Source organism: Crotalus tigris, unplaced genomic scaffold (assembly GCF_016545835.1).
Source record: "Crotalus tigris isolate CLP2741 ecotype Arizona unplaced genomic scaffold, ASM1654583v1 scf7180000018364.571795, whole genome shotgun sequence".
NCBI lineage: Eukaryota > Metazoa > Chordata > Lepidosauria > Squamata > Viperidae > Crotalus > Crotalus tigris.
This window is the reverse complement of record NW_024096966.1, coordinates 65,047-79,600: the sequence shown is the minus strand read 5'-3', so window position 1 is coordinate 79,600 and position 14,554 is coordinate 65,047. Positions and strand designations below refer to the sequence as shown.

The window sequence follows — 14,554 nt, the reverse complement described above, 5'->3', positions numbered from 1 at the left end:
TACTGTCTGCCAAAAAGTTGTAGGATAATTGGATATAAATAAAAAAACTGTATCAATAACAAGTTACACTGTGGATTACTCCTTAATGGATTTCAGACAGCTGTGTTCCTTCCACTGCATTGCATTCCTCATTTTATTTTGTTTTTTTCCTTCCAAATATCAGCCTGAGGCCTATGCCAAGTAAGCAAAATCTTATTGGCTGCTTTTGGGGGTACTCCAAGAATAAAACTCTGTAAAATTCTTGATGACACTAGAATATTTCTAATATTTCTACTGCTGGGGCATAAATAGTATCATCTTTGAGACATGGTATCTATAATATAGAAGAGCGACTCATATTTTCAATCAGAAATTGAATAGCATGAGATAAATTGACTAGAAAGGCCTTCTGAAAATACCAGTTTATTAACTAATGAAATCAAGTAATCAGTGGCAATGCAAAATCTAAAATTGAGTTAGAACAATTGTTCAAGAAGAAATTAAATGTATATCTATATTTAGAGACACATGTGTGCATGGTGAAAAGCAAAGTATTTGCTGAAATATATTTTCTAATTTTATCTATTATAGAACTTTACCTAAGAGTCTACCTTTTTTTAACCTAAAAACAATTTCTCCTTCTTAAATAACTTTGTGAGAATTCAGATAATTATACCTGTTTCAGTAACGAGATATAATCAAGCCTTTTGACTGTACAAGTAATATTTCCATTGCCCTGTGTTCCAGTGGAAACATATACAGTACATCAGGAAATTTTAAAATAAATGTTAGCTTCCTGTTTTATTCAAACTGATAATTTAACTGCTTCAGAACTATTACATTTAACTGTGTTTTAAAAACCTAGCTTGTTGCAGCACTCTAAGCATGGTTTCTTGGTTTGTAAAGAGCAGGAATTGCTGCTAATTGAACGCTTCTGAAGATGCTAGTTCAATCTGGTAACTTAAATAGGATCATAATTTGTCAGCATTTCTTTTTATGGGGTAAAACACTATTTCCATGTCAATGACCTATTGGCAGTTTCTTTTCCAGTGTTGGCTGGAAACTTTGAGAGTTGAATATAAATATCAGAGGGAAACGGTTTCCAATATTTAGAAACAGCCTATGGAAATGGTTATCAGTTAAGGAATAGCAGATAATGTTATGCATGACCACTCTGTACAATAAGGTACTGAAAGGAGTATCAATTGAATTTTAGGGAAGTTGGACTCTCCATAAGTCTATATGTCTTAATTCAGGTAGATGAAATTTCTATAAAACAAGCACTCACATAGAAGAAATGAGGAAAACAAAAGCAGTTAGTTATTCATATGTGGAAATGAAATTTTGCTACGAGCTATCTAAGGGTGTAGTAGGAGAAAAAAAAATTAAGATTCATTGTAATGTAATAGTTTCTGGTGAGAATAACAGGATTTATTTCCAAACATCCTAAGGTAACTTTTCATGTTATTAAAATATGCTAATTTTTATCTGACAAATTATCATACGGAATTCAAAAAGAAAAATAAAATTGCACACAGATGAATAGAGACATGGAAATAAGTTCTTATGGATTTATTTTAAATCTGCAGGTACAAAACTGAAGGCTAGATAGATTTTCCTTCCCTTTGTATGAAATTTTCAGTGATGCATATCTTCATAATACATCTGTAATGGTAAAAGAATGGTTGATCATAATATACTAATAATTAGGACCAGATATCTCACATGTTCAATGTTATGCTGTAAAAATGGAAGCAGTTAACTAATGTGGCCTAAAATTATAAGCTTTAAATCATGTACTAAGAAAAAAAATCAAAAGTGGGTCAACCCATTTATTTTTCACTTTTTAAAAACTTATAGAATAGAATAGAATAGAATAGAATAGAATAGAATAGAATAGAATATGAAAGGGACCTTGGAGGTCTTCTAGTCCAGCTCCCTGGTCAAGCAGGAGGACCTATATATCTCAGACAAGTGACTGTCTAACCTCTTCTTGAAAATCTCTAGTGATGGATCGCCCCTGATTTTTGGAGGCAAGCTGTTCCACTGGTTAATTGTCCTCACTGTCAGGAAGTTTCTCCTTAATTCCAGGTTGCTTCTCTCTTTGATCAGTTTCCAACCATTGTTTCTTCTCCTGCCCTCTGATGCTTTGGTGAATAACGTGACCCCCTCTTTTTGGTGGCAGCCCCTCAAATACTGGAATACTGCTATCATGTCTCCCTATTTCTTCTTTTCTTTAGACTAGCCAAGCCCAAGTTCTGCAGCCGTTCTTTTTATGTTTTAGTCTCCAGGCCTTTAATCATCTTAGTTGCTTTTCTCTGAATTTTTTCCAAACTAGAAATCAATTTTCCAAATTGATTTCTTAAGTAAAATAGAATGATCTAAAATTATTCCCCAAAGAGGTACAACAGGCCTGAAGTTCTGGATCTGAACAGAACAGCTTTTGAAAGCTTGGATTAGAAGAAACTTAATTGGAAGAATCTTAAAATTTTGAGTCCTTTCTATAATGTCAAACAACCAAAGTCACAAGTCTATGGTGGAGGGGGAAAATAAGGTTTCAAAACCACTATTGTATGTCAGTGTGGAATAGTGGTTAGAGTATTGGACTAGGACTAGGAAAGCTGAGGTTCATGTCCACTCTTAGTAATGGAAACTTATTGGGCAACTTTGGCTGAATAAATTTGCTGCTGTATGCATAAATTTTGAGGAAAAGTGGAGTATAAATCTAACAAAGAACAGAATAGGACATAACAGTAGGAAACATTGCTCTTCTTGCATGGTCTGTGTATATTCCCTGTGCAAATTATTAATGAATTAATTGTTTAGATGTTATACAGAAGGACTATATCTTGAATATGTACCATAGATTTGTTCTTGATTACATGACTACACAGTTCCATCCTGTTCTGAAAGGTCTCAGATAATGAAGTATTTTTCAAAAGAACTCATTATGGTAGACCAATTATTTTGGAATACAAAAATCCAGATGAAATATTTTTTTCAGACCAAACAATTTAATTCTTCCCTATTCTAATGTCAATCATTGCAACATTTGAATTAAATTATCAAGACCTGTGCTGTTTTGACTCAAACTAGCTTATCATTTAAGAAGCATTGGCTTTCAGTTTTCCTGCTCTCTCAATGTGATTTTTAACATGAGAGGAGTTAAAACTCCTCTTTGTTGGTTGGTTGTATTTTAATTTAGTTTACATGTCAAATAAAGTTATATCATGTTTATTATTTTACTGGCTCCATCTTCTTCACTGTTTTAGCCCTGGCTATTCTGCGATGTAACCCTTGATCCCCAATCTGATATATGATATATTATATTTGGGGACTAATATATGATCCCCACAACACCCAAGGACATCTTGAATTAAAAAATTCTGTGATTAAAATACCATTTTCTTCATCTTCTCAGCAAATCTACAAACCTATAAGTCATATACCACATATACAAAGCTGAAACTTCATGATTGTTCAGCAACAATAAAATAAAAAAATGCCTTAATTCTAATTGACATATTTTGAATAGAAATTTCTAAATAGTCTAATCTGCCCCTATTATGGCCTGTATTTCCAATTATAAATCAGAGAATTGAAACACTGTCTAATAGTGCACAGACTATAAATTCAGATCGACCACTTCATACGTTAACATAGTTAAATGACTAATACAGTTAATGTATAATTGGATACATCCCTATAGAGGTTCTCTTCACACATGAGATAACAGTTTATTCTTGCCTTATCATCTTAATTGCAATGCTTAATTACAGCTCATCAAAAAGAGATGGCAAAGAACATGCAAAATAAGATGAGACTTTGGGAGCTCATTCCATATGCATTTTCTAAAATGAAGTCAGTGAAATAATATTTGGCATCTCATATGCTATGAGTTTTGTTCATGTTAGGAATAACTGAACAAACATAAAACAAATTGAAGGGAATGCTTATGTTATTCTTTTCTTATGCTAGCCCACCGCAAGCAACAAAGTTTCATTTAAAAAATCATTTAAGTTAATATACTGTGTGGGATCAGGAGATGGACCGTGATGGCTTATAAACCAAGTTCAGTGATGTTTTCCATATTAACTCATCTTATAATAAGTGTCTTGAATTATTTGAGATTATTGTCGATATGGAAGTGAATCATAGTTTGGTGGAGTAAAATATGCCTTATAGATTGCACAGTCATTAAAAAAAATCTGCAGTAAAAACCTAGGCCAGGAGTTGGAAATCTTTTGCCCTGACAGCCAAGTATGATGGCAGATTGGTCCGGGTTTACATAACTATGACAATGTGGTATAGACAACCTCCCCCTCTATAAGTATATATACACAATCTTCTTTCTGTCTCTCCCACCCTTCTCTCTCATTTAATAGTCTCTTTATACTCCCATGCGCTCAAATCATGTGCCATATACTCAACTACCACTCAATGGGAAAAATTCAAATGTGCAGAAATGCTTCTCTCTATGAGTCTTTGTTTTCAGCAGTACTGCATTCTGATGAATCTACAAAACTGGTAATCAGTTTTGTGATTCTGCTGACCACAAATCTAGGTATCAATATATTTGATAGGAATTTGGAAGCATTCGCAATATTCTAAAACCAAGAATCTTAACCAGGCAAAATTTTGCTTACTTACAAGGTTTCCAGAGTGAAACAGGAGTTATATGTAACACACTACATAAACAAGAATTTTAGCTATTTTTCTCTTTGCAAGATATCTATGGATCCTTAAAAGATAATACACCCATTTTTCAGAGATAGTCAAAGGTCCATTTTGGAAAGCTTAAAATTTTCATCAGAATTCTGGTGTAATCATTAACAAGCAAATGTACTAATGTTCACCGTTCAATTGTTTTTAATTGGTTTCTCCTATTAACATAAGCAACAGAAGACACTAAGCTTTCTTTATTTATGATTTTCTTACTATTTTATTCAAATCAGGATACCCCTCAAACCATAAGCAAGACAAGGATCTTGTTTTGATAAAATAGTTAACTATTATGGTCAAAGGTGCATGTCAAGTTGATTAGCTTTTCTTGATAGCATAAGAAGATATACAAGATATTGTGGGCAAAATACACCCAAGCGTGATCCTTGATAAATCAAAGTGATAAGAATATTTGAAGATACAAAGAGATTTGAAAAATTGGGAGAAGTTGCAATTATCTCTTCTGGGAAGAATTGCGGTGATTAAAATGAATGTTCTGCCAAAGTTTCTTTTTCTATTTCAAATGATACCTATTTTAAAGAACGAGGTTAATTTAAATGAATGGCAGAAAGGTATCAACAAATTTATTTGGGCAGGGAAAAAGCCAAGAGTAAAACTTAAAATTATGTAAGATACTCGTGAGAGAGGTGGACTCAAGGTACCGAACTTGAAATTGTATTATGATGCTGTGGTTTTAACATTAATTAGTGATTGGGTTAATTTAACAAATGCAGAAATACTCCTCTTGGAGGGTTGGGATTTACTTTTTGGATGGCATGCCTATTTAATTTTTAATAAAAAGGTTGATAGGGTTTTTAAATCTCATATTATAAGGATTTCTTTACTTTGGGTTTGGAGGAAATATTATAGAACTGATTCTAAAATTCCATTATGGGCCATACCATGGCATGCGATAGAGGGGATAAGGAGAGGAGTTAAGATGGATAGTGTTTCTTATGCACAATTACTTAGATGGGATGGTAAAAATTGGCAGTTAAAATCTTTGGAAGACTTAGCACAAGAAAATATTACATATTCATGGTTTCAGTATAGACAAATTGTGGATAGGTGGAAGGTAGATTGTAATGTGGGTTTGCTTAGAGAAGATGAGAATTTTTTTAAACAAGTAAAAGATCAAAGACGAACTCACATTAAGAGAATTTATGGGGTGTTAATAAAATTGGATTCAGAAGCAGAATTAGTTAAAGAATGTATGATTAAATGGGCACAAAATTTTGGTGAACCAGTTTTATTAGATACTTGGGAAACTATTTGGGTGAGAAATGTTAAATTTATACAAGCCCAGAATTTAAGGGAGAATTTTTATAAAATGTTTTACAGATGGCACCTTGATCCACAAAAAATGTCTCGTATGTATCCTGACTTACAGCCTAAATGTTGGAGATGTGGATGTTTGGATGCTACTTATTATCATATTTGGTGGTTGTGTAAAAATATAAAAGCCTTTTGGATTAAGATATGGTGGAATATTCAAAGAATTTTTAGAAGGAGGGTAAAATTTACCCCACAATTGTTTTTGTTAGGTATCGTTATTGATTGTGATACTAAGGAGACTACACTGATGTTAAATTTAATTACAGCCGCAAGGTTGTTAGTAGGGCAATGTTGGAAGAAGAAATCTTTGCCTACTTTGCAAGAGTGGTTTCTTAAAGTTTCTTATTTGGCGGAAATGGCAAAGATTTCGGCTTTTTTGAAGGATCAATCGCAAGAGAAGTATGTTGTGGTATGGAAAAAATGAATAGATTTTATACAACATAAGTTAGATATAAAAATATTATTTAGTTTTTTAATAATTTATATTTAAAATGGAATATTTTGGTTTTTTTTCTTTTTTTGTTCTTCTTTTTTCCCTTTTTTCATTCTTTTTTTTCTAAACATTTATCTTTTGTATTCATGTTTCTTTTATATATATACTATTGTTAATTATTTTATAATTTTTCTAATTAATGTATTTAGATTTTTAACTAATGTTAGATTTATTTATGGTTTATATCTTTTTTTAAGATTTTTTGATGAAATTTTAATTAAGCCTATATCCAGCTCTGGGAAGGTCGGGGGAGGGAATGGGAGGGTTGGGGAGGTTGGGGGGAAGATTGTTTTGTTTTTGTAAAATGTCAAAAATTTAATAAAAATCATCTTTGAAAAAAAAAAGAATATTTGAACTTGGGTATTCAATATTTATTACTTATCAGTTTAATATTAATCTTTAGGAAAATTATATATATGTAACAATTGTCTTTTAGACATAAGTAGATCTAGAACCTGGGACTAGAACCCAAGTTGGATTCCTTCTTGAGAGATTTTGCAGTCACTTTTAAAACTAATTGCCATATCAGTCATTGTGCAAAAGGAACACATTATCACATAATCTTTGCAGGTCATTTCAGTACTTGATATATTTAGATCTGGACTGGAATATTCCACTCTATCATTTTAAAATTTTAAAATAATAGTACATTTTTCTTTTTTTAATGTTTGGCAGTGATTCCTGGATGGATAGACCCTGTGCTCACACCTAAGTCTTTCTGGAATAAATTAGGGTCCTGATTTCATTTTGGACAGTTTTGGTTTAATAGTTTCTGAATCAAATAACATTCAAAATTCACTTCTTCATACTATATTTGGATCCAACTCTTCTGTCTTTCCTTATTTTCAGTCCATAATTCTGATTGTGTTTTTATCCACTGTATCCATTTGTACCCATTTGTAGCCCTATTGGGTCTGAGTCAGTGGTGGGATTCAAATATGTGAACAACCGGTTCTCTGTGTGGATGCCGCTTCTGGAAGTCCATTCTAGGCCTGGGCAACAAAAAAAAAATAGCTACCAGTTTTGCCAAACTGGTGCAAACCTCTGAATCCCACCACTGGTCTGAGTCAATCATAAGCCACTGTTTTTATAGGCTAAGAAGCATCATACTGTATAATCAGGTTTGTCCATAAAAACTGAACAAATACGTTTTTAGAATATGTAACTATTTTTCAGCAAATGGTCAGCTGATTGCATCCAGATATTAATATTTTCCTCATTTAGTTGTTTACTTTATGTGCATTTCAAATACTATTGAAATAATAGGTAAACAGCACAGCTAAATTACTGACTAAAACAACATCAAAAAGGAATTACCTTCTTACATGCTGTGACCGAACTTCTGACACTATTATCTGTGTCACCATGGTGCAAAATTTCATACATCAAGGGACATTCAAAGTTGCTGAAGAGAGAAGGAGAAAAAAATAATTCAGTGATTTTGGTACAAATGAAACAAACATGATTTCATAATCCTTCATACCTCTTTCCCTTCTAGTTCCTGCAGTTTTTCCTGGCTCAAAATATCATACTGTTAGTTATGGGATTAGTTACGTGTATATTTTTTTTCAGTATTGAAGCCCTGTTCTGAAATAGTGGCCTGACTGGCTTTTATAAAAATCAAAATACAGAACTACATTGGATATAGCATCTGTCCACCTTCAACAATACAATAAAATATTCTCTTCTCTATCAAAGAAGCAATTTGAGGCTTCCAAATTACATAGCAGTTACATCCATTCACTATGCCAGCAGACAAGAAATTGCACACTAAATCTTTTACTAGGTAATCTGCTTCATACCCAAGGAAAGAGGTGAATTATAGCCATTCAAAGCAAAGAATACAAGGAGGTTGATTAAATTTAGGAAGCAAAGCAGGCTGCCATATCTATCAGCACAGACATGGAACAGTTAATTGAAGAATGGGACTCATAGAAATTATCTGAGAATTTTTATCAGATCAATTCATCATCAGACAAAGCTCATACCAGTCTTAAATATTACTGTTACTGAATTAGTGTAATGGGAAATCATGAGGCAAAGACCTTTACATAAATTCAGCTTTGACACAAGGACTGACTCTTATGGCTGTATAAATGTACCTACCAAAAATTGCCATCCTGATTCCCCAAAGAGAAAGAATTTAATGTTTTCTTCTAGTCAGAAGGCAGGACTTTAGCCTTCCTATTGTTTTGTGAAGGAAATATCTTCCATTGGGTTACATGACTATGTGCATATAAAATAACTTTCCTCCATATTTTGTTGTAATAACACTTGTAATAGGCCAAATCCTCAAACAAAACATGGATCCAGAACAGAATATGATAGCATAGTATAGTGAAGCAATTCATATCTTAAACCTTGGGCTGGCTGCTTAAACTCTTTCTTAAGGAACTCCCACACTTAGATGGTGGTAACTGTCAAGGCCATTTTCTAATTATCACAGTGATAAGGCTAACTCATTCTCCATCATTAGAGAAAGACTTGACAGAAGCTAAAAAAGTTCACTAGTATCTTAATTGCTCCTGTCCATCTCCAGGCTGTGATCTCCCTCCTACGGCTATTTGATCTGAATCTGGATATGTCCTGATGATTTATGTGGACTTTGTTGTAACACTATCAGCTCACATCAGTTGATTATACCTGATCTGACAGCTTTTTCAAGGCCAATAATGTGTGTCTTAACTCCAGATGATTGAATAGCAGTGCTGCCTCAGAATAGAACACTGTGCTATTGTGTTTTGGAAATAGTCTCATCAATTTGGCTAGTTGGCCTTTATGGTAGTCAGAACCTTGACTGATTTTTTTTAACTGACATTTCTCACGCCAAATTAGTTGGGATCATGCAAAGACTGAATTCCCTTTCTTGGCATTATTACAAATAAGATAATTCTGCTGGTAATCTGATACTGATGCTGGCAATCTGATACTGAAACAGAAAAGCAATCAGCATAGCAATCTGGAGTGGAAATTGACCCACCGGACAGAGTCCAGTGCTGTAATCCTATAAATGTATAAAGCCAGTTTCATAAAGACTGGTCTTTTTGAAGCTAGTAATGCTTCCACATTTTTTTTTTTTGAAACTTGAGGTACATTTCTGTCAATGCTTATGTACAAAATATGGAGTTAGCATGCTGTTTGATACATTCATTACAAACTCATGATAGTAAAATATTAGGTTAAAGCTATTTCTCAGAAATAGGGCATTCTGATAAGAAATTTGTCAGATAGACTTAAATATGGAAACTGTGCGTTATCATATGGCTCACAAGAGCCAATCACCACTTTAGTAATATTCTGGATGTTATTTACAACTAAATATACTATAACATACATATAGACTACTGCAGCACACTTTAGATGGGGTTCTTTTTAAGGACCATTTGAAAGTTTCAGTTGGTTCAAAACCAGTGCCCCAGGTCCTCATGGATATTTGCCAGTGGGCACATAGATAGCCATTTGTCTGAAATGGTATAGGATTTCCTGCCTGAGCAGGGGGTTGGACTAGATGACCTCCAAGGTCCCTTCTAACTTCTTCTTCTTCTTCGTAGTAGTAGTAGTAGTAGTAGTATATCTGTTTCGCAGGCTGTACACAAGTTGTCAATTGGATTCTGGCACAGTTTAAAGTATTGGTTGTAACCTATAAAACTCTATATTACTTGTCTCCAGGTTACTTGCAGAACCTCATCTGCCCTCAAATTGGTCTAAACATTTTGCTAGGAGAAGCATTATTTTTTCCCCCTCATTTCAGGATGGCAGTGTTTTCTTTGATTGGTCTGCTTTTCTACAATAACCTCCCATTGTAAGGTCTTTTGTCCCTGATATTATATAACCTTTAGCAACAAGTTGAATAAATAATAATAAAAAGGACATGATAGCCACCTAGAGTAGCCACAGGGTGAGATAAGCAGCAAATAAATTTAATAATAATAACAAAAATGCCAAATCCAGTCTAAACATGTGTCTGACTGTGCAAAGAACCATCTTATAATAATATTAAGATGGACAAACAATAGAATTCCCATCCTAAGTTTGAAGTAAGAGCAGGCTGGAATATTGTGAAATTGAAAATGTCTGGCTGGCTATGCTAAGCATATCTCCATACTGTCTTATAAGCAAACTATTTTTAAATTGCAATAAGTTGTAAATAATAAGGTTCAAGCACAAAACAAAACATTTATTTAGAGTAGATCGCAAATGAAAATACCAGCATTTAAAAAACTAATATTTTAGCTTAGAGTTCTAATACAGTTCAAGCAAAATATTGATAAGATACAGCTCCTTCTAAAGCAGCGTTCTCAACCTGTGGGTCGTGACCCTTTTGGGGGTCTAACGATGCTTTCACAGGGGTCGCCTAAGACCATCGGAAAGCACATATTTCTGTTGGTCTTAGGAACCGAGACACTAGTGAGAATTTCTGCTCAAGGCTAGCTCCGCCAGCTAGTTCGGGCAGACAGGAAAGCAGCTGCCTCAGCAGCATGGCGGGTTTGCGCTACTGCCGCGTTGCCACGGCTATGAACCTCCTGCTCAGCGTCTTTCAGGTCCTCTTGCCTGGCTTCTATCTGGGAGAAGTGCAGGGCCAAGGTAAAAAAAAAGCTTGGCGAAATACTCCCGAGGGGTACCGTCGATCTGTAGCGGGAGGTGAAGGGGGCAGGAGGGTGGGTGGGGGTTGACCAGAAGGGAACTGATAAGGGTGAAAATTGAGTGAGGTTTTCCCCCCTCATCCCTCTCTCCACCTCCCTTTGTGCAACGGCGTCTCTGGCTGCTGCCTTCCCAGTAGCCGAGAAAGGGAAAAAAAAGAGTCATGAGCAAGTTCCCCTTTCTGCCTCGTTGCTTAAAGCTTTTTTTTTAAACAACCGCTCGTTCAGAACTCCTCGGGGCTTGTTTGCACAAGCTTGTGGCAGATCAGTAAATAAAGGGGTGGGGGAGCCAAACCGTCCAAGGCATTTGCACCCTGAACGTATGGACGCTGCTTTCATGACTTGCCACCACTGCCCCCTCTTTTCCCACCCTGCTTTGGCAATGCACTGCTGCTGCTGCTGCTGGCTGAGCTGAGCTGAGCTGCGGCGCCGAGCTGGTCCCCACGCCTCCTGGTTGCCCAGCCGTGCTCTGTCCCAGCTGCCCTCCACGCCACACCGGAGCCTCCCCTGCGCTGCCTGGCCCCCCTTCCTCGCCGTCGGAGGACATCTGTGTGTGTCTCCAGATCTTACTGGACTACCATCTCCAGCAGCTCTAAAAAGCACTGTGGAAGAGTGGGGAATGCTGGAAGTTGCAGTTCATCACCATCTGGAAAAACATGACTCTCCAAAGATCCTTCCTTCCTTCCTTCCTTCCTTCCTTCCTTCCTTCCTTCCTTCCTTCCTTCCTTCCTTCTTCGTTTCTTCCTTCCTTCCTTCTTTCCTTCCATCCATCCATCTCCTTCCCTTCCCCTTCAATCTCTCCTTCCTTCCTTCCTTCCTTCCTTTTCTTTCTTTCTTCCTTTCCCCCTCAATTTCCTTCCTTCTCCATCTCCTTCCTTTCCCCTTCAATCTTCCTTCCTTTCCCCTTCAATCTCCTTCCTTTTCCATCTCCTTCTTTTCCCCTTCAATTTTCCTTCCTTCCTTTCCCCTTCAATCTCCTTCCTTCTCCATCTCCTTCCTTTCCCCTTCAATCTTCCTTCCTTCCTCCCCCTTCCCTCCGTCCCAACACTTTTGAGCAAGGAAGAGTAAGCTTCTCCAGCGAGCATTGCTATATTGTTTTTGTGATTAATCACTATGCTTTAATTATGTTCAATTTGTAACAATGAAAATACACCCTGCATATCAGATATTTATATTACTATTCGTAACAGTAGCAAAATTACAGTTATGAAGTAGCAACAAAAATAATTTTATGGTTGGGGGTCACCACAACATGAGGAACTGTATTAAAGGGTTGCGGCATTAGGAAGGTTGAGAACCACTGTTGTAAAGTATAGGAAGCACCCTTCAATGTTATGGACCTTTTTTTCAGTTGTTTGCCCTTTGACAACTGTAGGAGTGAAATATTTAAGTCTGTTGTTTTTTTAAAAAAATGGAAGTGGGAAGGTATTAAAAAATAAAACAGGAGTATTAAAACTTATCAAAGGCTTAACTTATATATTATCTATTTTTTCAGATATTAAATTATACCACTGTGTTTGGCAAGTTTGTTTCTGACTTTCAGCACTATTATAGGGGATTCTGCAGGCTTTCAAAGTGGACTGAAGATGGCACACAGTTTGCAGGCCATCCACCTCTGCTCATATAAAACATATTTGAAAATAAGAACTTGTCTCTGTTCTCAAAAATATAGTGTTTATGAAGGGTGGACTGGAAAAACCAGCTTAGAAAACCAAATTCATTTCCCAAGATAATGCATTAATAAAACCATAGCGCCATGTGTTTAAGTTAGATAAATGGTGCTAAACTCCAGATTATTTACTAATGAGTTGTATGGTAAGCAATGAAACCCTAAATAGGTTCATAAAAGTAGAATCATACCCTGTATAATATTACTTAACATTACAACTATTTAGAAGAGCAAAATTACTGAAATTTTAATCCAGATCGTCTCATTTTACATGCATTCTTTCAAATATATAGTACTGGCTTGGCAACAAACATAAACAAAATATGTTTGGGTGACATATATACCTCAGTAATTGCATTTGTGATTTTAAAGTTAGAATTGTTTAGCATTATTTGTTCACTTCTAAACATGAGTATTCTTCAGCAAAAGCACAGATGGTTAGTCAAAGTGACAGCTAAAAATACCTCTAGCAAATGTCTTTGGGATTTGTTATAGATGAAAACCTCAGGCAAACTGTAAATGCTCTCTGTGGCCTAATTCCACATGCTATATAGATCACACATTAGGATAATCTATGTCTCAGGATTATGGCTATAAAGGATGTAATTACTGAAGAAGAATCTGTTTCTAGTTTTACACGTTGTCAATATATCAGCCAAATTTTAAATAAACACCAGCTTTGTGTTTAAAAAATATAGTATCCCATTGCCTATACTCAATGCACATTATGTTATTTTGAACAGGGATTTCATATGTACCACAACTGAATAGTGGTAGGAATCCCAATATTAAACTAGATATCACCTTGGAATAAATATCAAATGGAGAATATTGAATGGAAAAAAGAGCCATAATTCTATAACCTTATACAGATATTTTCTTTCCTTGTTTTACACTTTTTGAAAAATCTTATTCTATTAAATATGGGAACTCATCCAAATGACCTACTTTGCCATAAGGTGAAGTTTATCAACCTGGAATGTTGTTATGGCCAAGTGACTTACTAAGCATAATAATCATATCTGCACATTAAAATATGTCTCCTTTCTAAAGAAACAGAAGTTCTAGCACTTCATCCTTGACTTTGTCTTTAATATAAAACCATTTATTTTAAGGGAGTTTTCATTCGTTCATTCATTCAGTTAGTATGGCCACTTATCTCAAACAAAAGACTCTTGTTGTTATTCAGGAATAAAATCCAAAAGAAAATTTACAAAACCTTTGGCATCATAACATGTTGCCAATTTAAAAAGACAACAATCATTGTACAGGAAAAGCAAAGTCAAAACTGCTACACATCTAATAGCACCTTGGGCTATTTCTCACATCCATTGTATGACTTTTGCACCTTATTAGTAACTATGCTGTAGATCTGGATTCAAGTAAGCAGCCATCAAAGTCATTTCATATGGCTTTATGCAAAAGGATCAGGGCATGAAGTGACTTTTCTCTATTCCCACAACTACTGCTTGAGGTAAAAATATAAAAATAAAAGTCAGAAAACACTCTCCCCTCACCTACCCACCCCAATAAAGCAGATCCCAGTAAGAGAACGAATAACTCACCCAACTCTGGGCTCTGGTTTCACCTTTGCTTCAGCTTCACCCAATATACAATTTCATTTTATGGTTTCTACACTATATTTTCAAAATATTCCTTGAAATAGATTCTTTCGTGGCACAGCTTGCATTTGAATCTGGATATTTCTCTGCAAGT

The 14,554-nt window shown here is 35.2% G+C and overlaps 1 protein-coding gene across 2 annotated transcripts in view; it reads right to left on the bottom strand.

Moving 5' to 3' along the window:
- Positions 1 to 14,554, bottom strand: part of LOC120311433 (SPHK1 interactor, AKAP domain containing) — a 72,911-nt gene that overhangs the window by 46,748 nt on the left and 11,609 nt on the right. Inside the window, exons 1-2 of one of the 2 annotated variants that reach the window (XM_039350908.1) lie at positions 14,404 to 14,538; positions 7,847 to 7,934 (exon numbers count right to left, since the gene is read on the bottom strand). In XM_039350908.1, the coding sequence (XP_039206842.1) occupies positions 7,847 to 7,915 (69 nt within the window). In that variant the 5' untranslated portion in view covers positions 7,916 to 7,934; positions 14,404 to 14,538. Of the gene's footprint in view, positions 1 to 7,846; positions 7,935 to 14,403; positions 14,539 to 14,554 lie in introns of those variants that run through there. The other variant, XM_039350907.1, reaches the window with a different exon arrangement.